The 27,657-nt window shown below is 39.5% G+C and overlaps 1 protein-coding gene and 1 non-coding gene across 4 annotated transcripts in view; both read left to right on the top strand.

Annotated features, from left to right (window-relative positions):
* The window catches only part of NNT (nicotinamide nucleotide transhydrogenase), a 100,850-nt gene that overhangs the window by 8,269 nt on the left and 64,924 nt on the right, over window positions 1–27,657 (top strand). For 2 of the 3 annotated variants that reach the window (XM_041747988.1, XM_041747986.1), the window contains exons 3-7: window positions 1,431–1,660; window positions 4,926–5,143; window positions 8,731–8,818; window positions 14,275–14,363; window positions 20,097–20,284. In XM_041747988.1, the coding sequence (XP_041603922.1) occupies window positions 1,431–1,660; window positions 4,926–5,143; window positions 8,731–8,818; window positions 14,275–14,363; window positions 20,097–20,284 (813 nt within the window). The remainder of the gene's footprint in view (window positions 1–1,430; window positions 1,661–4,925; window positions 5,144–8,730; window positions 8,819–14,274; window positions 14,364–20,096; window positions 20,285–27,657) is intronic. The other variant, XM_041747989.1, reaches the window with a different exon arrangement.
* LOC121488553 lies at window positions 3,958–4,087 on the top strand. Its single transcript, XR_005987167.1, has one exon. It is a non-coding gene; the product is annotated as a small nucleolar RNA SNORA33 (small nucleolar RNA).

Consider the following 27,657-nt stretch of genomic DNA (forward strand, 5'->3'; position numbering starts at 1 on the left):
CCATGCTTGGGAGCCCGATGTGGGACTCGATCCCGGGTCTCCAGGATCGCGCCCTGGGCCAAAGGCAGGCACCAAACCGCTGCGCCACCCAGGGATCCCTCCTCCCTGTCTTTCAAGTAGAGGGTAAGATTTAGCAAATGTTTTCCTTTGGCTTGCTATCAGTTATTAGTGCTTATGGAGAATGGGGTCTAAGACTGTGTTCAAATGAAGGTATTTTTTAGGTTGACTTCATTTCTCTAAGGCATCACTTAATAATTATTGTTATTCTGTAGAGATGATTTTTTTTATTCAGACTTTAGGTTGCAAGAGTAGATTTCCTTGCTTTAGTAAAACATAGAAGCAGATCTTTATTTTTAAAAAGTCTATTTATGCCCACATGTTGAGTAAAACAATGCAAGCAACTAATGTACTTTAGCTAAAGCTGTTCAGAACCATATATAAATACTTTAACTGTGTATATCATACAGGGTCTTTTGGGTTGCAAGGAACAGAGGAGCACATCAGGCTATATTTTGTGATGAAGGTTTATTGTATGTGTGCTTTCCTGTACAGAAGTCCAGGAAACCTTTCATTTACTTCTTAGAAAAGTGGAATGTTATTCTGGATTTCATAGTTGTATCTCATCTTCCCTGTTTGTATCTCCACTACTGATGTTTCTACTCCTGTTGCTGTCTACCTCCTTTTGATTATCTTATGGTTGCTTACAAATAGCTCCTATAGCTCCTAGCTTACAAATTTACTCCCTCTGTCCTTTTCTGTTGGTCTCGTGTTCAGACCCCCGAGAAAGAACCTGAATGAATTGGGTTGTCACTGGCCAACATAGAGTGTCCTCAGGCAGTTCCCTTTCTAAGTATGTTTGAGGCTGTTCTGTAGACTATTATGTTTGACCTAGCTGTTGATTCCCGGTCTAATTAGCTGTGGCCAAGAAGGTAGGGTCTCAGGATACAACATTTGGAAATCTATGAGGAATTGCCTGTGGCCAGGTTGCCAGGAAAGAAACTTTGAGTATGGCGGGCCAACAAAATTTTTAGTATAGGGTGGCTCTTCAAAACAGCAAATTACTTCTATCTTCCATAAAGGTAAGGACAAGGAGACCATAAATCCCTGAGGGTTAGTTTGAAGAGTGGAATTAGCATGTTGATTGATCTCTCACAACCTATTTTATTTTATTTTTTTTTAAGAGTAAACTAATTTAGTCATGTACTTTGAAGGGAGCCATTTAGTTAAGTGAAATATTTGGAATTTTCAAGAGAGTGAGCATAGTATTTCCTGTGTATCAAAAAATTATGATTATGCAGCCTGAACATTATTTTGAATAGTAACTTGTATGTGCAGTGTATTTTGGACAAACTGCTCAGTTTTGTTTTTATGTTGTTGTTTTTTCACTAAATTTCTTTCTTTTTTTTTTGTTTTGTTTTTTGCCTTTGTAGGAATTCCATATAAGCAATTGACTGTTGGTGTCCCCAAGGAGATTTTCCAAAATGAGAAGCGGGTGGCATTGTCTCCTGCTGGTGTTCAGGCCTTGGTCAAGCAGGGTTTTAGTGTTGTTGTGGAATCGGGTGCTGGTGAAGCTTCCAAGTTTTCTGATGATCACTACAGAGCAGCAGGTGCCCAGATCCAAGGGGTGAAGGAAGTGATGGCTTCTGATTTGGTGGTCAAAGTAATTATTCCTTTCCCCCATCATTTATGGCATGCTGACTTTTATTTGTTTATTTTTTATTTTTTAAGGTTTCATTTATTTATTTGAGGGAGAGAGCACATGTGAGAGAGAGCAGGAGCAGGGAAGAGGGAGAGAGGGCGAAGCAGATTGCCCGCTGAGCAGGGAGCTGGACACCAGGCTCAATCCCAGGACCTTGGGATGATGACCTGAACCGAGGGCAGACGCTTAACTGACTTAGCCACCCAGGCACCCCTGGCATGCTGATTTTTAAAAAACATTTCATAGAAAAATTGAATTATTCTATTGTTACATTTCTTCATATTTTCAAACAATGCCTTTTCCCAGAGAAATGGTTGCATGTTGTGAATATTCTTCATATTCCAGTAGAACTTTAATCAGGCAGTGTGATCTTTGTTTAGCCAAGAGAGGAGAAAGTGATTTTCGTTTTTACATTTGTCATGTGGAAATGCCCTTCTTACTGTCTAGGGAGCATTTGCACTTCATGGTTCATATAGATCCAAAATACCCACAGGTGAGTATTTAACTGCTACTGGAATAGGAAAAAAACGCATGGAATTCCTGAATGTACTGAATGTACTTGGAAGGAACAGTGATGGAACTGACATAAATGCAATTTCTAGTGAGGGCAGGGCTGGCCTGGAGAAAGTGGCATGGGGCTGAGTGGGGAGTAGCCTTACTTACTATATTGAAAGGTCTTAGGATATGCTAGAAATTTAGGTGCTGAAGAACTTTAGACTTAAAATCTGAAATAAACTATCAGAAAGGAAGAGTTTGTGTCACAAGTCTGGTAGAGATAATTACTGGAAGTGAGCATTAACTTAAACCCTAAGCCTTCTGCAACCAAGACAAGGAGGCAAATAGGGATTGTAAAGAATGATCATTAGACTAAAAGAAGCTCCTTACTTTTTCAGGGAAGACCAGCTTTTCTTAATGTGTGTATTCAATTCACACAATTGTTTTTTGTTTGTTTTTTTAAACTCTACCGAATACCTTGGTAGGGTCTTAGTGATCTTTGCAGAAGACATAAATTTTTTTTTTTGCTACAGAAATTAATAGTAAAATTTATGGTATGTAGGTAAGTCGTAATTCAGCTAAAGCTTTTAGGGTGTTCAGGTGTACAGATATTTGATAACTTAGTATAGCAAAAGAGCTTAGGGTAAATAGAAGAATAAGTACAATCCATTCCAGTATATGCTCTAGGGGTCAAAAACAAGATGTCCCACAACCAAGGGTTGGTAGGGCACACATAAGTTTTGGAAATGCTTTGTGTTCTTATTAGAGATTCATAGTGTGTATGAGCATGTTAAAAGTGCTGAGAAATCTTGTAATATAGAAACATAACTTTATGCTTGCATTAATTGACTACTTGGCCTTGTGACCTATTTTTTGTCAAGCCTGTTAATATCCTGAGGAACTAGTGATCCAAGAAGCACATTCAGGGAAACATTCTATTGACTTAACTCACTTAGATGCCAGCAGTCTCAGCTGATCATTTGATAGGGGCCAGTAGAATTAATTCAAAGTTGTCCTCTAATTTTTATTAAATCTGTATTATAGATTCTCACTGAGGATAAATAGACCTTGCCAGAGAGTCTTAATTAAAGTCCAGAACCTTAATTAAAATCATATGCATCACCAGAGCAACAGCCAAAATGGGAGTAACAAATAAAGGTGTCTCATAGGTAAATTGAGATGAAATGCTGTGAAATGAGAGTATTGCCCTAGTGTTTGTGTTTCTGTTTCCTTTGAAAATAGAAGTCCCTTAGCTGTTAAATTTCTTGGGCTTACTTGCCTAAGAGCACTTTTGAGAAATGAGAGCTAAGGAAATGATACATGTTAATTGAAGATTGATTTTTTTTTTTAAAGATTTTATTTATTTATTCATGAGAGACAGAGATACAGGCAGAGGGAGAAGCAGGCTCCCTTCAGGGAACCTTTTTTTTTTTTTTTTTAAATTATTTATTTTTGATAGTCATACAGAGAGAGAGAGAGAGAGAGAGAGAGGCAGAGACACAGGCAGAGGGAGAAGCAGGCTCCATGCACCGGGAGCCTGACGTGGGATTCGATCCCGGGTCTCCAGGATCGCGCCCTGGGCCAAAGGCAGGCGCCAAACCGCTGCGCCACCCAGGGATCCCTCCCTTCAGGGAACCTAATGCGGAACTCGATCCGAGGACCCTGGGGTCACGCCCTGAGTTGAAGGCAGATGGTCAACCACTGAGCCACCCAGGTGTCCCTTGAAGATTGGTTTTTAAACTTGGTTATAAAACACGTTTTAAAAGCCAGCCAATGAATCTGCTTACCTGAATGTGTTCCTGTAGGAACTTAGGAAAAGCTGGTGATAGTAAAGACATGTTACGAGCTTTAAAGACATTGAAGTCATTAAGGTCCCTGAAAATGGCTATAAGAAATAAAAAAAAAAAAATAAGAGCCACATTTTAAAATACTTTTTAAGTGGAATTAAAAGAAAATTGATTCAAGATGTGGACATCTGAAACTTTCAAACATACGGTGTATGTGTTCATGGGCTTATTTGATACTTTGCACGTAACAGAATATATTATAGCTTTTTGCTTAGTCCCAATTTAGCAAGGGTACTAGTTTGAATTGTGTTCATCTATAAATATTCGCCTGAAATTTTAAGGTGACATATATGTATGTAGTGGAGATTTTAGGTTAAAATATTCTTTTTAAAAATTTATTTTTATTTTCTTATTTTTAAAGATTTTATTTATTCATGAGAGACACAGAGAGAGGCAGAGACATAGGCAGAGGGAAAAGCAGGCTCTCTGTGGGGAGCTGGATGCGGGACTTGATCCCAGAACCCCAAGATCATGCCCTGAGCCAAAGGCTGACACTCATCTACTGAGCCACCCAGGTGCCTCGGTTAAAATGTTCTTAACTTCTTTCTGCTCCAAATGTTGGTGCTTGCCAAAATTTGCAAGAATTGAATCTTTGGACACACGGCAAAAACTCCCTGCATGTTTATCCTAATATATTAATCTTACCAGAATAATAGCACGCTCTCTGCTCAGACCAGTTCATAGGTCATCAGTCAGAGGACAGATGGCAAAGATCTTTGTGCTGCTTACCTTGTTTAGGAATTTAGTCAGAAATTTATTGCTGAAAGATTACTTCCGGAGTGTTATTTCCATCATGGCATATTATTTAAATTATCCTTGTTTACTTAAAAATATGATAAAGGTATTTATATTTTTAATCACCAATGTGACTTTTTTTCCTCTAGGTGCGAGCCCCCATGGTTAATCCAACATTAGGTGTTCATGAAGCCGACCTTTTAAAGACATCGGGAACACTGATTAGCTTTATTTACCCTGCCCAAAATCCAGACTTGCTAAATAAACTTTCTAAAAGAAAAACTACAGTTTTGGCAATGGACCAGGTTCCAAGAGTCACAATTGCTCAGGGATATGATGCACTAAGCTCCATGGCCAACATTGCTGGGTATGTTGATTCTTTTCCATTTCAGTTGAACAAAAGCACAATGGTACTCTAGAAATTTGCTCATTGTGGCTCTTCTGACAGTGATTTTACTTGTAATAATTGTTGGAGATTGCTGCTTTTTGAGAGTGTGCTTATTTTTTTTTTTTTTAAGATTTTTATTTATTCACGAGACAGAGAGAGGAGGCAAAGACATAGGCAGAGGGAGAAGCAGGCTCCCTGTGGGAAGCCTGATGTGGGACTTGATCCCAGAATCCTGGGATCATGACCTGAGCGAAAGGCAGACGCCCAACCACTGAGCCACCCATGTGCCCCAAGAGTGTGCTTATTTTTTAAGGCTCATCTTACTGTTTCTTAGTTATAGGAAATAATTCTTCATATTGCAGTCTCTTCTACACTCATTTTTAGTCTTCATGAGTAGAAGCCTTATTGCCTTCCATTAGAGCAAATGGCTGTGAAATTATTTGAGGAATACACTCTCTTGCATATATGTGTGGATATGGGTGTATATAGGTATATTAGGTGGAAATGGCTATTTTTCAAGGTTTTTTGAGATATTGACTTGTAACATTCTATATGTTTAAGACATAAACATATTAATTCAATATGTCAGTTTATTGTGAAATGATTACCACAGTAAGTTTAGTTACCACAAATTTTTTTTTACAAGTAAAAGATGGTTGGGTATTGGCAGTTTCATATGGTTCAACCCAGCATATGCATATTAGCATTCACCATTTTAATTAGGTTGCTTAGGTAAATTCAGTATATGTGCTGCCGAAGTGAGCATGCTTAGGTAAATTCATGATATTTAATGAATAGGGAAAATGTCTGGACTTGAGGGAGTTTCATCAGGTGTCAAAACCCATATTGTGGGACGCCTGGGTGGCTCAGTGGTTGAGCGTCTGCCTCTGGCTCAGGGCATGATCCTGGAGTTCTGGATCTGGGAGTTCAAGTCTCATATCTGGCTCCCTGCAGCAAGCCTGTTTCTCTCTCTGCCTGTGTGTCTGCCTCTCTGTGTCTCTCATGAATAAATAAATGAAATCTTAAAAAAAAAACCCATATTGCTAACTGAGGGCTAACATGTCTTATCTTTGTCCACCACTCATGCATTCCCAGTACACTGGCTGGAGCCCTGTGTTGAGAAGAGACTAAGGTGCATTCTGCTCGAGGAATGTGGCTCTTGCTGAGGAATCATGCCTGCCCTGGGGAGGGATGGGAATAGCTCTATGAGTGTAGTGTATTGCTGACTGCCTAGCCAGTGGGAAAAATCTGGAAATTGATGATGCTTATGAAATCAACTCTTCTACAAGAGACTGGTTGAATTAGATTTTAAGCATGAAAGCTATTGGTAGTGACAATTTGCTAATATGAATGAGGCACCAACAAATCAAAATAATTAAATAATCAGTGTTTGAGAGACTAATTTGAATAGAGTCTTCTACAACCTGACACGTGAACTGAAGGTTTTCTAAGGTTTTCTATCTGAGGTGTAGCATATCAAATAGGCCAATAGAGCAAATAGATTCTACTTTGGGTTTCAAGTGTTCATTTTTGATAGAAAAGCAGAAAACAAAATGGACAGGTTAAAAACATATTTTGTTATCCTTACTATAATATGGCAAATGATTGATTCAGATATTTTTTGTGATACAGAGTATACACCAGAGGACAAAATTTTTGCCATATTATTTAGTTTGTAGAAAAGTTACATTATGTATTGTGGGACTTAAAAATTTTCTATAGAAAGCATACAGTGTAATCTTTTAATAGTGCTGTTGATTTTGTCTTGTGAAACACACATGTATGAAAGGTTGTCAAAGCCAGTGGCTCTAGATCAGTGGCTTATAACTGTAGAATCTTTTGTAGAAATGAAATAATATGAGGCAATATAAACAAATCTAATAGGAGCAGAGTGGCCTTGCTTGAATTGGGGGATGGAGGGGTGTCCAGAGACATGTTTATCCCCTAGCTGACCCAGAATGGCTCCAGAGTTGGCTGAAATTTGAACCTTTGGGGATCCGTGGGGCACAATTTAAAGAATCACTCTCTTATATCCTGAGTTGATATATGCAAAGGGTACTGTTTGAGGTGAATCTTCTAGCATACTTATCCACACAATATGTGATAAATCATTATCTAACTCACACACATTGCCATATTACAGTGAAGAACCGCTCCTTCAGTTCACTGATGTTCATTCTGAGCTTTTTTGCTCTCATCAAAAAAGGGCAAACTGTTAACACTTTTGCCCACCATCAGCATTTTCATGTACATTTCCTGTGTAATCTGTATCATTTTTGTTATTTTTTCAGTATAGTAACTGAATCTTTTAAACTATTAATTCCAGTTTCTTACATGGCCTTTGAATCTTTATTATGTTTGCTTTCTGAAAATTTCTATCACTTGGATTTAGAAATAAGACCAACACGTAATGTGATCTCTATAATACTGTTTATCTGCTGTAATATGACTTAATTTAAAATAATAGTGGTTGCCATTTTATGCTTTTGCATCAATTATTATATCAGGTATTATTTTATAAGAAATAGAATCAGGGAAATGTTTTATTGTCAGCTAGCAGGTAGATCTTATTACATAGTTGCATTACGATTTTAATTATATGTATGTTATATGAGAGTGTACAGAAGTGCCTTTTAAGTATAAAATGTTCTGAAAATGAAATTAGTCTAATATGTTGAAAATATCTGATTGTGGAAAGATTGTATATTTTACTAGTTTTTGTTGCACAGAGAGTTTCTTTAGCCAAAAACACTAATATTTACCGAGCACTTACTGTCGCAGGCTTTGTGCTAAGCTCTTTACCTGCATTATTTCATGTAGTCCTCATAACAACACTAAGAGACAGATGCTGTTGTCCCCACTGTATAGATGAGGGCACCAAGGGTCAGACAGTTACAGAAATGTATGCAAGTTCACAAAGCTAGTTAGTGCTAGAATTGGGACCTGCACTGAAGGTACTCTGTCTCAGAATCCCATGCTTTCAACCATTAGCGATCAAATGAAGGGTTTTTTGTTCTGAGGATGGAATTTTATGAGGTACAAGCATATAGCTAAATCTGATTTTTTTCATTTTGAAGTTTTCTCCTATTATATGAACAGTACATAATCAAAGAAAATTTGAACAGTATAATGAAGTAAAACAAAGTTTCAAATATCTGTGGTTTCAGCACCCAATGTAAACCATTGTTAGCATTTTTCACCCCAACTCATCTTGTGCAGTATTTTTTGTGAAGAGGCCAGGGAGCATCATGGGTGAGAGAGCGTGCCTCTGGAGGCAGGATGCCGTGGTTAGGCTTTGGGTTCTGTCATTTGCTAGCCAAGTGACTCTCAAGTCTCTTCATCTCTGTGTACTCACCTGTGACATGAAGCAATAACTGTACCTTTCCATAAGATTGTTGGGGTGGTTGAAGGAGCGGGTATACATGTGGTACTGAGAATGGTTTTTGACATGTAGTAGGTACTATACAATGTTAGCGATTATTCTTTGACTATTAAAGTTTGATTGGTGACTTAATATATGAGTCTAAAATCTTCCATTTTATGGAAATATTTATTTACTTTTTCAGTTATAAAGCTGTTGTCCTAGCAGCAAATCATTTTGGGCGGTTTTTTACTGGTCAGATCACAGCTGCTGGAAAAGTTCCTCCAGCTAAGGTAGGTGAGACTTTTAATGTTTCTTCATAGTATGACTTAATTAAAGGTGAGGGTATGTGTAGTAAGTACTAAAATACAGTTATTTAAGAAGTTTTGTTCTGTGTTAACTTCACGCTGATAACCCTCTGGCACATACAAATATTTCGTGGAGCCTCAGAGCTGCTTATGATTGCTTGACAACAGGAATTTGGGCATTTCTGGAAGTTCTAGGTTTTTGTTTTTGATTTTGACTTACTAGCTTGAATTCTCAAAGGGGTTTTGGGTAACTCGTTCTGTTTAGCGTGTTTATTACTAATTTTTAAAAAAAGTTTCAAAATACCATTCAGTAAATTCTTGATTTCCCAATGTTGTGACACTGGATTCAGAGGAAAGATTGTCTTAGTTTAGCAAACTCTTGATTTCCCAACTGTGACATTTCGTTCATAGAAAAAGACTGTCTTAGTTTTTTCTCTTTCAAAAAAAAAAAAAAGGGTTAAGAGTGGAGGGGGGTTGGGGGTGGCATAATTCAGGTACTTGGCAGAGGGAAAGAGTGTGGTTTCTTTAATCAAGATTGAAAGCAGAGAGGAGCAGTCCATGAGAGGTGGGGGTGGCTAGGTGAAAAAATAGATTACATTGTAATCCTTCAATTCTACATACATTGAATAATAATATAAGCACATTGTCTGGGGATAGGAAATAGGACTGAAGAGTATGTCTGTAGGTACAGGTTTACTCAGTGCTTCCAGTTCTTAAGTACTTTGTTATATAAACTCATATGAAATAAATCTAGAAAAAAAATGAAAAAAAAATATTGACAGCTTTGAGGAATCTAGTGATATATTTTTTTAAGAACGGGCCAGGTGAGGAAGATGGCAAGTGGTTTAAGTGGAGGCCAGATTATATAGCAAGTACATTTAGCAACGGGAGGCACAGGGCTGTGCTATGTGCAGTGATTATTATTTTTTTGAGTTTATTTACTTATTTATTCAAGTAATCTATACACCCAATGTGGGGCTCGAACTCATGACCTGGAGACCAAGAGTCCCATGCTCTTGGACTGAGCCAGCCAAGTGCCTCTGGAGTGATTACATTTTACTTCTTTGTCAGGTTCATCAGGATAGGTCTGGCATGCATGATGGCCAGAAACTGAATGCTGTTTTTAAACTGGCTGAATGCTTTGATGAACAAATCTGCTACTCAGTTTCGGTTAGACTCTTTCCTCAAGTATGCGGAAACTGAGAGGGACACTGAATATATACCAGATTAAAAAGTGAAACAGAAACCAAGAGGCTTAAAGGAAGGAGAATCAATCATTCTTTAGAAGGCCGAAAAGAGACAGGCTTTACTGAAAATTTAAATTGCAGCTTAAGGGACTGTGGTTACATGTCAGAAATAGTTTCATGATAACTATCAAGGCTTATCAAGGTAGATCGAATACTATTTTATTTGGGTTTCCTATAAATATGGAGGGTTCTTACTTGTCTAGAATGAGCTACCAGTCCGTCATTTGATGGCTTGCAATATGTCAGGTACTGTTCTGAGAGCTATTGAATGAATAAGGTAAACAAGATCCCTGCCATGTGAAACGTACACTCTTTTTTTTTTTTTTAAGATTTTTATTTATTTATTCATGAGAGACAGAGAGAGAGAGAGAGGAGAGAGAGAGAGAGAGGCAGAGACACAGGCAGAGGGAGAAGCAGGCTCCATGCAGGGAGCCCCACGTGGAACTCGATCCCGAGACTCCAGGATCACACCCCGGGCTGAAGGCAGTGCTAAACTGCTGAGCCACCCAGGCTGCCCTCATTTCTTTTATGTTAAAAGTAATCTCATATATTTATTTGTTTGAGGCCCCTACAAGAGTGTAAGTTTCAGGGCAGCCTGGGTGGCTTAGCGGTTTAGTGCTGCCTTCAGCCCAGGGCCTGATCCTGGGGACCCGGGATGGAGTCCCATGTCGGGCTCCCTGCATGGAGCCTGCTTCTCCCTCTGACTGTGTCTCTGCCTCTCTCTGTGCGTGTCTCTCATGAATAAATAAATAAAATCTTTAAAAAAAATATAAGAAATGAACAGGATGATGGGGTAGTGAGTCCTGGGAACAAGCTGCTTTCACTGTGGCAATGGGAAATCTCCTTTGATATTTGAGCCAAGGCCTAAAGGATGGCAAGAAAGAAACCAGGTATTTAGGATTCCACGGAAAGGGAAGAGCACATATGAAGTGCTGAGATGAGAAGGAGAAGAATAAAAAAGGCGATTGGTCTGGAGTGTGGTGAAAGAGGTAGAGAGTAATCTGGTGGTAGAAAGTTAGGTTGGGGCTGGATGATGTTGGGCTTCTCTTTCAGGTCTTGCTCAGATACTCTTACAGATGAGGGAAGTATCTGATTCAGAATTGTTTGGAAAAACTCATTTTTGCTCATGTCTCTCCTTTACTTTGATGTAGAACACTTCACTTTTGACACTTCTGGTCATCAAATGTGTGGGGGTTTCTCCATACCATGCAATTCTGTGACACCAGTGGGGTGTCCTACATTCTAACTTAACTCGATTCTAACACTCTCTACCTGGAGATAGTGTCAGATCTACAGGTGAAGGGCTCAGTCCCAGGACTGTCCTCCTCGCCCCTTCACATGCCAATCGCAAGTCCAGGTTGTTACTTGTGCTTCTGCAGATTGACTATAAATCATTCAGACATTCTCAGGACCCCTTCCTTGGGGTCAGTTAATTTGCTGGAACTGCTCAGAGAACTCAGGAAAATAGTTTTCTACCTGTTTACTGGTCTGTTATAGAAGGATATGATTAAGGATACAGATGATCATACAGATAGAAGAAATGCCTGAGGCAAGGTATGTGGGAAGGGACATGGAGCTTCCATGCCCTCTTTGGACATACCACTCTCCTCGTATCTCCATGCATTCGCCAACCTGGAAGCTCTTCAAGCCCTGTACTTTTTGGGATTTTCAAAGGGGGCTTCATCATAGGGGCACAACTTTTCCCTCCCTTCTCTCTCTGGAGAATGGGAGGTGGGGCTAAAAATTCTTAGCTGCTAACCTTTGATTTTCTGGATCAGCTGTCATCCAGGAGCCCACCAAGAGTCAGCTCAGTAGAACAAAAGATACTGCTATGATCCTTAAGATTCCAAGGGATTTAGGAACTTTTTTTGTCATGAACTGGGGTCAAAGACCAGATAATAGAATAAAAAATGTTCCTAGTGCTTTTCTCACTTAGGAACAGGGGACAGAGACTAATTTATATACGTATTTACTAGTAGCTCATGAAGATTTAAAAAAATCATCTGCAAGTTCTGTGGGAGAATGGATAGTAGGGGGAAGAGTGAAGGCAAGATCTATTTGAAATTGATTGCGGAAATAGTGCCCTGGGAAGGGAGTGGCAATAGAGCTGTATAGAAGGAGATGGATTGGGAGATCTTTGGGGGTTAACACCAAGAGTACTTGCTAATGGATTGGAGGTGGAAACGTGTGCAAAGGGAAGCCTCAAGATGACTTCTCTGTTTTGGCTTGAACAATTGTGTGCACAGTTAGTGCCCTTAACTGAGATGGGGAGGCAGAGCCAAGGAATAGATTAAATGACTGGAAATTAAGAACATTCCTTTTTTTTTCCCCCTAAGATTTTATTTATTGATTTATTGAGAGATTGGGACAGAGTATATGTGTGAGTGGGAGAAGGGTCAGGGGGAAAGGGTGAGAGATTTTTTATTTTTTAAGATTTTGTTTATTCATGAGAGAGACAGAGAGAGGGGCAGAGACAGAGGGAGAAGCAGGCTGCCTGCTGGGGAGCCCAATGTGAGACTTGATCCTGGGACCCTGGGATCACGACCTGAGCCAAAGGCTCAACCCCTGGGCCACCCAGGCATCCCGGCAAGAGAAAATTTTAAGCAGACTCCCTGCTGAGTGCAGAGACTGACACAGGGCTCAATCTCACGACCCTGAGATCATGACATTTAAGGGAATCAAGAGTTGGACACTTAACTAACTGAGCCACCCAGGCACCCTGGTGATTAAGAACATTCCTAAAGGTCATTCCTTTCCCGTGGCCTTTCCCCTGTTTCTTAAGTCTATGGTGTGCCAGTTAGCAATCAGTGCTTTAGATTCCAACATTTAATTTAACTGCCATGTGGGAGGCTTTGCTTTATTGTAGATCCTAAGCAGCTTGCTCAGGGTCACCCGGAACTAGTTGGTAGGCAAGTCAAGATTTGACTGTGACCTTTAATCCCTCTTTTTCTTCCCATGCTGCAGAGAAAGAATAAATTCCTGTTGTAAGATCTACACGGCTTTATTGTGCTTATGTCTTTTAAATTATGGGTTTTTGTTGTTATTTCTTGCTTCAGGATAACTTGGTCTAGTCCTGTGATTTTTACTTATTTTATTTTTATTTCACATTTTCATAGCGTGGAGTGGGGTTGGTGCGTTGGAGCCCAGAGCCCGCTTGGTCCCTCCTTGTCCCCTTTCCTGTGGAGTAACCCTCCTCCCCCCACCCTTTGGCCCCCAAACAATCACCATCAAGGTCAATTCACATGAGCTCTGAAACACTGCTTAGGGGCCACCAGAGCATGGTTTGACTAGGCTTCTTAAAGAGGCAGAAGGAGATGTGGGCATGATGGGTAGGTGGGAATTTATAAGCTTCACTGTTTCTGTGGGTGACTTTTTCTTTTTTTTTTACACAGCAACAAGGAGTTGCCTTAATTGACTGGGAAGTATAATAGAACTTTTCTCTGGAAGGCCCATTCCAGACTAGAGACAACACTGCCCTTATTGTGTTTCTTAGAAGGCGGGGAGACTCTTGTTTCTGAGGAATCCTTTGGTTTTCTTGGCTCTGACCCTTCCATGGTTAGGGAGATTTGTTAGATTGCTTTGGATTTTGGGTGCAGTTCATTCACATTGGTTCACAATTGCGTAGTTGGTCACCTGCTATTCTTTCAGAAGCATTTGAACTCTAAATATAGGGTAGATATTTCGGCAAAGTTGTACCCATCTTTGAAACTTATTTTGAAAAAAAAAAAAGAAGAAACTTATTTTGATATTTTATGAACATAGAGAAACCTTAACATCTGAGAGGGGAGAGGTAGCTAGAATGCTACACTGGGAATTTATTTCAGTACAGGTAGCTTTTATACACTGGAGAAGACCTGGTAATCTTTAACCTATATGTACTGCTCATCATGCTGTATGTGGCTTCCACACGGAGATGTTGGTTGTCTGACTGTTTTGAGTGAAGGCTGTGGGCGTTTGCCAGCAGTTGTTCCTTTGATACATTTTTAAAAATAATGGTGGTTCAGTTAAAGCATTATCTAGCCACTCAGTATATTTGAGGGCTGATCACCACTATCAGCACCACCTGATGTATTACTGAATTAACTGTGTAGCACTCAGTGTACCACTCGCTGATTGTTATTAGCTGATGGTTTTTCATAATTAGTTGATGATGAACTTTAATTAAAACATTCCGTTCTGCCTTTCCCCCCCTAGATTCTGATAGTTGGTGGTGGTGTTGCTGGGCTTGCTTCTGCAGGTGCAGCAAAGTCGATGGGTGCAATTGTTCGAGGATTTGACACCAGGTAAGTGCTTTACTAGTGACTGCTTTTAAGGAAAAAGATTTTGTTTCAGGTGGATGATATGCTGTCTTTAGAATTTATAAATGGAAGTTATACATTGGAAACTGCTTTATAAGCTCTTCACATTTAAAAAATGTTTCTCAGGGGATCCCTGGGTGGCTCAGTGGTATAGCGCCTGCCTTTGGCTCAGGGTGTGATCCTGGAGTCTTAGGATTGAGTCCCACTTCAGGCTCCTGCATGGAGCCTGCTTCTCCCTCTGCCTGTATCTCTGCCTCTCTCTCTCTCTCTCTCTCTGCCTCTCATGAATAAATAAATAAAATCTTTAAAAAAATGTTTCTCCTCCAAAGTTAACTCAAAGTGGAAAAATAATATTACTTAGTGGAAAAAAAAATTTAAGGACCCGGACTAAATATAGCAGAAATAATTTAAAAAGCAGAGGAATTGAAAATGAACAACTCACGTTCAGTTTTGTTTCTTTATGTGGATTAGCAGTGAGACCAGAGTTATTCCTGTCCTGAGTTTGTAATATGTTGCTACCGTGTCCTGTTTCTGTTCAGAATGCATTTATAAGTCAGGTAGGATGTGAACCAACGTATCTGTGAGTTTGAAGAAAGAGAGTAGTATAGGAGATATTTTGGGGGCACCTGGCTGACTCAGTTGGTAGAGCATGCGACTGTTGATCTTGGACTTGTGAATCTGAGCTCCATGTTGGGTGTAAAGTTTACTTTTAAAAGAGTCAGCATAGGGGCATTAGGTGGCTCCGTTGGTTGAACATCCGACTCTTGGTTTCAGCCAGGTCATGGACTTGCAGTTGTGGGATTGAACCCTGCGTCGGGCTCCATGCTCAGCGCAGAGTCTGCTTCAGGTTCTTTCTCTGTCTGCCCCTCCCCTGCTCTCACTGTCTCTTTCTAAAAAATGAATAAATAAAATCTTAAAAAAATAAAGTCAACATAGGAGATATTTTGGAGAAGACGGGGCAGGGAGGTGAAGAGTATGTTCTGCATTGTATGAATGGAAGCAGATAAAGTTGATTGGGCAAGAGTAGAGCCCATAGGTGAAAGTACTCAATTATGTTCATTGTATGATACTGACATATCAGTGTTTTCTAGAATTCTTTAAAGAAAAGTTTGATTAAAATTGTCCTTCATTTCAGAAGATACTAGATACTGATTTTATTAAATGCTTATTGAGAATTGCTATCATTTATATGTATGAATACTATTTTGAGGTTGAAACATGTAGTTATTTGAGCTGAGATCAGTAGAAGAATTATACTGGCTAATCTTGAATATAGAATGATCAAAAAAATTTGCAGCTATTCAAAGTTGGAAAGAATGTGAGTTTCTGGAGTAAGGAATGTTCCATTGAATATGGTTTCCAGTGCTTACCTGGAGTTTAGAGAAGTGATGTATGGATAGAAAGCTGTCCTGCTGACATGAGAAAAAGCATTTTTGAAGTAACCAGGATGCAAGCCAAGGATAGCCAGAGTCAAACTTGTCATTAGTGCTGTCTTTTAATTTTTAATGTTTGCTGATGTGAAGTCTTTGAAGACACCCAAACCCAGAGAGGAGGTTGTGCAAGTTTTCATTGTGGTGACAATAAAATTAAAGTGGACATGTGTGTATTTGACTTAGAGTTGAGTTGAAACTTGATGTTGGGTCAGCTACTGAAAATTTATTAGGTATTTTTATGTCATTGGTTTAGATTTTGTACAGAGCTGATACCTTGAGGGTAGCTATTGCTTAATGCCATTAATCGTTTATTAGGATAGCTCAAGTACACAACGAAGATGTGGCTGAACTGATAGGATACTTTTCTAAGGATTATAGCTTCTTTTTTTTTTTTTTAAAGATTTTATTTATTTATTCATGAGAGACACACACAGAGAGAGAGGGGCACAGACACAGGCAGAGGGAGAGGTAGGCTCTATGCAGGGAGCCCGACGTGAGACTCGATCCTGGGTCTCCAGGATCACATCCTGGGCTGAAGGCGGTGCTAAACCGCTGAGCCACCCAGGCTGCCCAGGATTATAGCTCCTTAATCACTATTTTGAGACTAAGGGTTGGTATATATAAATATAAAATCCAAATGTATTAGAAGGCATACTTAGTTATAAATTCTTGTTGGAAGATTGCATAATACATATTTTCAGATAAACATCTTAAAAACCTAAGGACAGCTCATTGCCCAGTGATACTAAAGGGTTGTGATTTTTAAATTTTTTTCAAACAATAACTAGGAGATTCCCCTTGTAACAATAGTGAGCATCCTACCTAATCCCTATATTGAGAAGTTTAGAAATATAATAGCTTTACTTTTTTATCTTCTTTGTGTGTGTGTGTGTTCTTATAAAGCTTTATTCACAGAAATAATTGGCAAGTCAGGAGCTGTAGTTTTCAGACATGGGTACTAATGCTTAGCATCTTCCAGGTATATGCTTTGTGCTATATGCTTTGTTTTGTTTTGTTCTTTACAAAACTCTATGATGGGATAATTAGCCCTATTTTGCATATTATAAGGAGATATAATCAATTTTTTAACATTTCCTTTCTTATCATAAACATAATACATGCTTATTCCCCCAATTCATAAAAATATAAAATAGTACAAAAAGTGAAAATAAAATAGCCTATTCCCTGGAGAGAACTGTTAGCATCTTAGGATATGTTCCTTTTCTACTCATTATTTTTTTTTCTTAAATATTTTATTTATTCATGAGAGACACAGAGAGAGAGAGGTAGAGGCACAGACAGAGGAAGAAGCAGGCTCCATACAAGGAGCCCAGTGTGGGACTCGATCCTGGGACCAGGCTCACATCCTGAGCCAAAGGCAGATGCTCAGCCACTGATCCACCCAAGTGTCCCACATTTATTTCTACACTTTAATTAAAAATATTTTACTAATAGTACTGTTTAACTGTTCTTTCTTTCTTTTTTTAACTTAACAGTAGATCGTGAAGATCTTTACTTACCCACAAATATATTTAATGGTTGCATAGGATTCCTCTGTGTGGAAGTACAGTGACTTATTTAATTAGTCCTCTATAAATGGATATTTTTGGTGTATATAAACAATACTGTATATACATATATGTAAGAACATATGTATTTGGAGATATTTCATTATTTCCTTAGGATAAATTCCTAGAAATGGAAATTGGGGTCCAAAATACTCACATCTTACAATTTGTTACATTATATTAGTTTTAAATGATAATTAGTTTGAAGGCAAAGATTCCAAAATAGCATTTATGTTTCTGATTATACTTGTTCATTATTGAAAAATATAGAGACACATAAAGAAGAAAATAAAGATACCTTTTAGAATTTTCCCAGCTAGATATAATTGCTAATGATTTTTTGGCATAATTTCTTACAGATATTTATGTAGATACCTTTTGAACAAAATTGTGATCACTCACATACATATGTCATTTTATTTTTGATATCCTTTTAAATTTATCTTATTTCATTAAAAATAGTAGCCATTTCTAAAACTTTGTAAACAGCAGTATCCTTTTGGCTGTAAGGAATAGAAAACACTCAAACTGGCTTAAGCTCTAAGAAACTGTATTAGCTCTCCTAAAAGAAAACTCCTGGGAAGGACTCCCTCTTTCATACTTGAGTCAGCGGTTCATTGGTGCCATCCAGGACCAGGTTCTTTCTGTTCTTTCTGTTGTCCTCAGCTTTGGCTAATTTCCCTGTGTCACAAGTTGGCCTCCCCAGGCAATCTGGGCTACAAGCGTCCTTATTCAAGCCAGCAGAAAAGGGTGAGAAGCTCTTGCTCAACTGTGTCCTACCCTTTGTATCTGTTCTCTGACTGTGACAATTGCTCCGAACTGAGGGACTCAGATGACAGTTTCCCAAACTTCCCTGATGGCCAGAATTACCTGTAGCTCTTGCTAAGAATAAAGCTTCTGGCCTTTCTGCTCAAGATTTTAAGTCACTGGGTCTTGGACGGGGCCTGTGAATTTAAAGTTTTAACAGCACCTGAAGTTATTGTCATCAGGGCAGTTTAGGTACTCATTGTAGTGGGGTAGATGTTGGCAGGTTAATCATACTGTCCACCACAGAGATGAGATCTTTGTTGGCTGATTTTCCGACCAGTACACAGTTCGTGGTACTGTTTCTTTTTTTAAAAAAATTTAAAAAATATTTTATTAATATTTTGACACAGAGAGGGCATGAGCACAGGTAGGTGGAGCAGCAGGCAGAGAGATAGGGAGATGAAGACTCCTGGCTGAGCAGGGAGCCTGATGCAGGACTTGATCCCAAGACCCTGGGATCATGACCTACCTGAAGGCGGATGCTTAAATGAGCAACCCAGGTGCCCCTAGTGTTTATTTTTTTAAACTGAATGCATTTTTACATAATTTCAATGTGTTGGCTCTTCACATTTTAAAATACTGTTTACAGGTTGTTTTTTTCAAAGACAATTTAATGAAGACTAGGGACAAAAATCACTTTGTTAAAATACTTATAAGAGTCATTCATGAGAGAGGAGTCCCCATAATTCAGAACATTTACAAATGAAAACCTCAACCTAAAAAAAAAAACAACCTCAACCTGAGTGATTTGAATGAAATAAAATCTTAATGTAGGTCAGAGTTTACATCATCATTGACAGTGGGGTCCCAAGAAACATAATTGATTGTTGGAATTATCAGTAGTGAAATTCCCTTGTAACTGAAGTAAGAAGAAATTGGAATTCCCTGTAGTTTTTATTTTTCCAGAAAAAAATATAGAAGTGGTACATACTTTTGGAAATAATTGAAATAGGCCAGTCAGATATCAAAAGAAAGTCTCCAGTTTTGCTTATATACAGTGTGCTCTTCTTAAAACTCAGTACCCCCAAACCAAACAATCCAATTAAAAAATGGGCAGAAGACATGAATAAACATTTTCCCAAAGACGATATGTAGATGGCCAACAGACACATGAAAAGATGCTCAACAGCAATGAACATCAGGGAATTGTAGATCAAAACTACAATGATATATCACTTCACACCTGTCAGAATGGTTAAAATAAACAACAGAAGAAACAACAGGTGTTGGCGAGGATGTGGGGGGGGGGGGGGGAGGAACCTTCTTGCACTGTTGGTGGGAATGCAAGCTGGTGCAACCACTGTGGGAAACAGTATGGAGGTTCCTCAAAAGGTTAAAAATAGCAATTGCACTACTAGGTCATTACCCAGAGAATACAAAAATACTAATTCTTTTTTTTCTCCAAAAATACTAATTCAAAGGAATACATGCACCCTAATGTCTATAGCAGCTTATTATCTACAATATCCATAAAAAAGAATGAAATCTTGCCATTTGCAATGACATAGATGGAGCTACAGTGTATTCTGCTAAGTGAAAGGAGTCAGCCAGAGAGAGACAAATACCATATGATTTTACTCACATGTGAACAAACAAGCAAAGGGAAAAAAGAGAGGCAAACAAATAATAGACTTTTAACTGTAGAGAACAAACTGATGATTACCATGGATGGGGGGATGGGGAAATAGGTGATGGAAATTAAGGAGGGCACTTGTTGTGATGAGCACCAGGTGTTGTATGGAAGTGTTGAATCACTATATATTGTACACCTTAAACTAATATATACTGAAGGTTGACTAACTGGAATTTAAATAAAAACTGAAAAAAATCCAAAATGTATATATAAAAGATGATCTTGACTTCTCTTAAGGGCCTAAAATAACCACTGCTTTCACTTCAATTATCACCAGAGCTGCAGCTTTGGAGCAATTCAAGTCTCTCGGTGCTGAGCCCTTGGAGGTGGACTTGAAGGAATCTGGGGAGGGACAAGGAGGATATGCAAAGGAGATGTCCAAAGAGTTCATCGAGGCTGAAATGAAACTCTTTGCTCAACAGTGCAAGGAGGTGGATATCCTCATCAGCACAGCACTTATTCCAGGTATGTTTTTAAGTGCATGGTTATCAGTAAAGCACTTTTACTAATGGTATTTTAAAATGAGGGTGAAAGTTGTTTGACATTTGAACTTCTTTTAAGTAAAGAATGACTTACTTTCTAGGAAATGAGAAAGTGCATGGAAGGCAGAAAGAACAAAAATCACTGTAGCCCCTAGAGAAAAACTATCATTAATAGTGGGATCTATTTTCTTCCAGTCTTTTTTCCATATACTTTTATATAACTGTCTTCATAGATCATATTCTGTATACCATATTATATTTGTAAGCAGTTTCCTTTGTTTATACCTTTGATAAATTGGCTTTTAACTTCTGTTCTCTTTTTAAGATACTACATTCTTATTGTAGGACATTCAAACAGTACTGAAAAATATGAAGAAAAAAGTACAGACCTGAAATTACTGCAGAGATGACCATTATTAATATTTTAATCATTTTTCTATACATGAGAGAGAAAGAGAAGGGGAGTGTGTGTGTGTGTGCGTGTGTTTGTGGAATTTCCGATATATATATATATATATATTTTTTTTAATTTTTTATTTATTTATGATAGTCACAGAGAGAGAGAGAGAGAGAGGCAGAGACATAGGCAGAGGGAGAACAGGCTCCATGCACCGGGAGCCCGACGTGGGACTCGATCCCGGGTCTCCAGGATCGCGCCCTGGGCCAAAGACAGGCGCCAAACCACTGTGCCACCCAGGGATCCCCGCCGATATATATTTTTTACTAAAGGAAACAACACTTTATCACTTTTTAATTATTTCCTTTGGCATGTTTGGTCTTTGCAACCAAATTGCAAGCTCTTTGACGGCAGGAATTACTTTTCAGTCCTTTACCACATCCTCTTGTAAAGAATATTTTTCACTCAGTAGATGATTGATCCCAAACCAGTAAGCATTTATTCATCAGTAAGCAGTAGCTTATTCTAGCAAGATTTGGGAGTGAAGAAATGCTCCCAGAACTTTTTATAGTCTCACCCTTCCTCTTCTTCCTCCTGTTACTGAATGATGAATGCCGTGCTGACTCTGATGTTTTTGTTTATGAAAGGAAGTAGGCCAGATAATGAGAGCTTACAGCTTTAATGGTTACTTGTGTTAGATCCTACTAAAGGAGCCTTGCTTTCTCTAGGGGGCTGTGTGTTTTGTCATGAGGTAGTGGGAGAGAAGTTCTCTTCTGGCATCTTCCTCCAAACCCCCAAGATGAATAGTATAGACGCAAGGGTGGGCAGTTGATTGACATCATTTCTATGAGTGTGTAGGGGAAAATCTCTCCCCTAAGCTCTTCTTTCTGTCTTCTGTTTACCTTGGTGATACCAGATAGGTAAGCCCAGACCCCGGATTCCACCAGAGCTGGCTAGATGAAGCAGATGGGATGGGCTAGTGGTATAGGCTCAGCCCGTAGAAGAGTCTGTGAGTGTAGAAATGAGGCCGCATGGATTACTGGAAGTGGATGCAGATTAGGCAAGCCAAGGGGTCAGGGTGGTGGTGGTGAAATCAGCCAGTATGATAGGACTCGTGAACAAGTAGTGGCAGGAGAGCATTTAAGGAGTTTGTCCTTTCCTTTTGTGGTGTTGGCTTCTGGCCCAGCTGTTGCACAGGTGGCTTTGAAGGAAGGATGGCGTGGTCTTTGCTGTAGCCACCATCTGACCTTTGGAAGTTAGCTGCACACTGGGGAGAGGTTATGAGTTGACTAGATATGACAAGTGGCCAGTAGAGGGTGCTAAAACATTTCCTCATGGAGTAAATAATGTGGCCATAAGCTTGTTTTTGGTCAAGTGATGCTCTTATTGGACATAGGATAATTTGGACACAGTATATAGAATTAATGATTATAAAGCTTAAAGTAAGCAATAGAACTCAAGACTTCTTATATAAAATGCATGCTGACTTTTAGGACCTACACCTAATAATATTTTTTAAATAATTACTTTATAGTAAGTGTACTTTGCTAAAAGGTCAAATTGTGTAATAGTCTTAAAGACGATTCATTGAAGACATTTTGCTAATCTGTTCCACTGAGCCTTTAGTGTTTTCTGTCTTTTCTGAAGCCATGATCTCCTCAGAGCATGTTCAAGTTAGCCAAAGTCCTTAACCAGTGGACTGGTCCAGAGCTGGTACTCAGAGGGCTGGTCTTTCTGTTACTTTTTTTTTGAAAACCAAAAAAAAAAAAAAAAAAAAAAAAAAGAAATGAAAAGTTAATGAGAATATTATAAGGAAGAAGATGACCTTTCTAAAGATCTTTCATATTCCTGGGGGACCAAGACCTGAAAGCATGAGTGTTTAAAACAAAAAGATGAAAATACTCCATAAAGGCACAAGTGCCCTGTGAAAAACTGTCTTTGGCATTGTACCTTTACTGGTTTATGTTCTGAGCTTTTATGTGGGTCGCCTGATGGTGTGTTGAGCTCCTGAAAGACTCTTGGAATGGAAGCTGTTCTCAAGTTTTCCTTGAGTGGATCCAAAGGGGATTAAGTCAAATGTCAGAAATCGTCATGCTGACTTTGCTTGGACACGGGTGCTTGGCAGGTGACACTAAAGATCTGTTGTGGATAAGAACACTAAGGGGGCATGGATAGTCAGCTAGCTTCAGGTAGCAACCTTATGGACTTGGCAAATTTTGTTCCTCCAAGGGGCACTCAGTCTGTGGGCTTGAGAGAACAATACATTGTATTTATGGAGGTTTTATGTGGATGAAAGATTTCTGTAGCTTGCTAGTAAGCCATCTGGTATTTTTTTTTTAAAGATTGTATTTATTTTTTCATGAGAGATATACAGAAAGAGGTAGAGACATAAACAGAGGGAGAAGTAGGGACTTGATCCTAGGAGCATGGGGTCACGGGATCCCAGGAGCACTTGACCCTAGGAGCACAACCTGAGCCAAAGGCAGACGTTCAACCACTGAGCCACCTAGGTGCCCCCCACCTGGTATTTTGTATCACGTACTTGTTCCATTGTCTGAACTCCCTAGATTGGGTTGAGTGAAGAGTTAGAGACTAGAGTGTCACTTGACATAGGTAGCTTCAGGATAGGGCTGATAAGTCTTGTTTTGTAGTGCTGTGCATACACGGGAAAAGCCCCCAACTTTCCTTTGGGGCTACTATTAGAAAGTAAGGCAGCCCCACCTTCTGGTCATGTTCAGGCTGTGCTCGTAATCTTTTCTGCTAAACTTTTTGAGACTCAGCAGATTTTTCAGCATCTTTATTGTTCAGGAACCCTTTCAGAGAGACTTTACCAAGACCAGGAATATTTAATATGAAACAGACAGAATCAGGTTGAAAATGGGATTGGTAATTTAGGGAAGGTGAAGAGGAATCATAGTGGTTTAGTGCTGTGTCTGTGTTAGGCACATTTCACCTAAATTCCAGTAAGAATTAGGAGTACTGTGGTGCACGTGCTAAGTTTACTCTGACAGACAACCTTCTTCATTTAAAACCTTCCTGATGACTGCCTCACTGCAAACTTGTAAGCATCATAGGCTCCTCCAGCATTCCCATTCTCCCCTTCACCCCTCTCAGGTCTTGCCCTTATTTTGTAAGTGAACTATAGCTACTGGAGAGCCTGGGGTTTTGCTTAGCAAATGGCAATGACTTGGACCGCGTGGGTTCCCAGCATCATTGGATAGAGGCACCTAAAGTGATCAGGCTTGGGTCACAATCCCTGAGCAGCGCTGTGCTGTAAAATTCATGCTCCTTAGTAATGTATCTGTTGCCTTTTAGTTCCTAGTTCGTTCTTTTTTTTTTTTTTTTTTTAAGATTTTATTTATTTATTCATGAGAGACACAGAGAGAGTCAGAAACACAGGCAGAGGGAGAGAAGCACGCCACCATAGCCCACAGGGAGCCTGATGCAGAGCTCAATCCTAGGACTCTGGGATCATGACCTGAGCCAAAGGCAGATGCTCAACCACTGAGCCACCAGGTGCCCCTAGTTCCTAGTCCTGATTTAGCCTTTGGGCCTCATGTTAAACTAATTTCTCACTCTTGGGCCTGATTTCAGTAGTGCTGGCTGCTATTTTCAAATAGGCCAAGGACTTTCAGACCTTTGCACATATTGTTCCTTCTCTTTGGAATGCTATCCCTGCCCTTCCCTGCCTTTTGAAATCCTGCTTAACCCAGTTACCACTTCCTCCATAGTTTCTGCTGTCTCTTACTCAGCCATAAACACTCTTCTTTCTGCATTCACAGCACTCTGCCTGAGGCTTGGAATCCCAGGACTCCCAGTCTCATCCCCCTTAGTTAAGGCCCTGTCTCCCTGGGCATGCAGCACAAGAATCAGGCTTCTTACTGTCATGCAGGGTGCTTACCATCACAAGAATCAGGCTTCTTACTGTCATGCAGGGTGCTTACCATAGAGCCTTGCATCATTCTGGGTGCCTTTCTTAGGTCTTAGTGGTTACAGACTCTTATTTTTCTAGTGCTATTCAAGGAATGAGAGAGAGAGAGAACACTCTGTTGGCTCACTTGTGGATAGAAACACTGCAAAGGCTAACTTAAAACTGGGAACCTGCCTTCCTTCACTTTTCGGAACTAGGACACTTGCCAAGTTTGCAATTTGAGGTAGTTAGGCAGGCCTCTCAGGAGATAGAATTAGGACGTAGTAGGAGATCTGTCAAGGAGTTAGTGTCTATCAGCTCAGAAGGAAGATATTCATTGCTTGATTAGGAATGGTAATACCTTAGGTCGTAAATACATGGATCTCTTTTTAGGCACAATCCAGATTATAGAAACAATAGTTTTTATCTATATTAGATAAGGTCTATAGAATACATACCTCAAAGGATGCTTGTGATAATTTTATATGACTCTGGAGAATTGGGAGGAGCTGTTTTCCCCAATGTGCAAAGGCCTTATGCGTATGACACTAAACTGGAGAGATTTTGCTGTCTCCTGGAAAATCAGCATTGGATCTCCATCTGACATTACTTGTCTTTTTGAAATCTATCTATCCCAAAGAATAGAAATATAGTACAAAACAATAGTTTTCCACAGTAATGTTCAAACTTGTTCTTTCAGGCAAGAGAATGATTGATACAGTGATGTACTTTCCATCTATGAAATTCTACAAAGATAATATTGTTTTGATGCCTCTACAGAGTTTTTGCCTAGAATAAAGTTTTATTGATCAGATTGGTCTTTTCCTTCTCTGTAACCATAATGATCTTACAGTAGTACAGAGCTCTATAGATCAGTCGTTTCCGACTTTTTTTTTGAGTTATTTATTGTTTTTTTACTGACTGATCTAATTCATCTGTCTTCCTCCCCTCCCTTACATGTATTGTACGACTGTATGGAATTTTGTAATATTACTTCTACAAAGTTTCATTTGTTTTAAGAATTTTGAAGGACAGAAGAAGACACTTAAATGTTGCAACATCAAGGGTTGGTAACCACAGGCTGTCTACACACCTCTTGGTAGCTTTCAACACGGACAGGGCAACTTGTCATCAAGAGGAAGATGCCAAGATTGGGGAGTGTTCCATTACCATTTATCAGTCATGACTTCTTAGAGTGTGTTTGAGCACACTTAGTGAGTTACTGGGCCAAATTTAACAAATGTTCTGTTAGGAAAATTTATGGCACAGAATTATATTCTGGTTTGTTCTGTTATTTCTCCAAAAGTATGTTGCAAGATTAGAAGCATTGTGTTCCCCTCTCTGGCAGTCCCTGAATTGAAAAGGATTGGGAGGCTGAGGCTGTCTCTGGGGAAGAACCCCCGGATGGAATTACTGCTAACAGCTAGTGTGGCCCACCACAAGGATTTCCTTCTTTCTACTCTCACTATGCTTTCTTGTGCCTCCGTGTTAGGGTGGTCTAGCTGCTATAAGAAAGCAGTGCAAAAGCTCAGACATAGAAGTTTACTTCTTGCTCAGTTAACAGTAATGGGTGGTGGACACATTGGTGGGCAACTCTCCTTCACATGGTCATCTGGGGATTCGGGTATGACAGTGTTGCCATCATCATTGTGAGGCACTGAAGGGCATTCTAGGCACTATCTGTCCTCCAGCCAGCCTGAAGGGAAAGAGAAGTAGAGGAATGTGCACTAGACACCTAGAAATAACACATACCACTTCTGCTCCATTTCTTTGGCTAAGACTTAGTCACATGGCCAAAGCTAACTGTTGAAGGAAGCTGGGAGTTGTTGCCTTGCTGTGTGCCCAGGAAGAACAGAATGCTGTGTTGCTTTGCTAAGGCTGCCATAACAAAATCCCACCTTAAACAACTGAAGTTTATTTTCTCACAGTCTAGAGGTTGGAGGTCCCAGGTCAAGATGTAGGCAGGTTTGGTTTCTTCTGAGTCCTGTCCTTGGCTGGTAGATGGTTCTCTTCCTGCTGTGTCCTCACATGGTCTTAGTCTCTTTGTATCCATATTTTCTCTTATTTTAAGGATATTGGTCAGATTGGATTAAGGCCCAGTTTAATTGCCTCATTTTAACTTAATCACCTCTTTAAGGGCCGTATCTCCAAATATAGTCCTATTTTAAGGTACTAGGGGTTAGGGTTTCAACATGAATTTTCGGGGGACACAGTTCAGCCTAAAACACACGTGGATTTTGGTGAACAGCTATTAGTGTTTTCCTTTTTCTCACTTTGTAATTTTGTCTGCCTGTGTTTAATCCAGTCAGTGGGGATCAGATCTTGGATTTAGGGCCCGATAGAGTAGATTCAGATTCTAGTTCCATGGCTTAATAGCTAGCTAGTGTGTCTCTCTGAATCTCTGATTCCTGATGAAGGTAAAAAAATCCAGTGTAGGGCCTGGCATATAGAGCATCATCCTCTTTTCTGCCATTGGTGGATGCCTGGTCTTGCAGATGCTGCTTGGGACTGAAAGTTAAATTTTTAAAAGAGATTTTATTTATTTATTTGAGAGAGAGAGAGTACACTCATGTGTAAGCTGGGGGAGGGGCAGAGAGAGAGAGAGAGAGGGAGAGAGAATCTCAAGCTGACTCCTTGCTGAGCATGAAGTCCAACTTGGGGCTCCATCTCATGTCCCTGAGATCATGACCTGAGCCAAAATTAAGTTTCAGATACTTAATTGAGCCACCCAGGTGCTCGTTCACTTTTTAAATAGGAAGTTCAGACATTCTCAAGGACTGTATGAAATGTCTGAGACAGTCCTGAAAAACTGTATTTTCTGAAGATGTGCATTTCATTAAGGCTGTTTTGTCAATTAATCCCATTCTGACCTAAATTGAATAACATGGGAAATAAACAGTATTATTTTTACTTTTAAAAATAATCTTTTATGGGGCAGTCCGGGTGGCTCAGTGGTTTAGTGCCACCTTCAGCCCAGGGCCTGATCCTGGAGATCTGGGATCGAGTCCCACATTGGGCTCCCTGCATGGAGCCTGCTTCTCCCTCTGCC

This window comes from Vulpes lagopus, chromosome 3 (assembly GCF_018345385.1).
Source record: "Vulpes lagopus strain Blue_001 chromosome 3, ASM1834538v1, whole genome shotgun sequence".
Lineage (NCBI taxonomy): Eukaryota > Metazoa > Chordata > Mammalia > Carnivora > Canidae > Vulpes > Vulpes lagopus.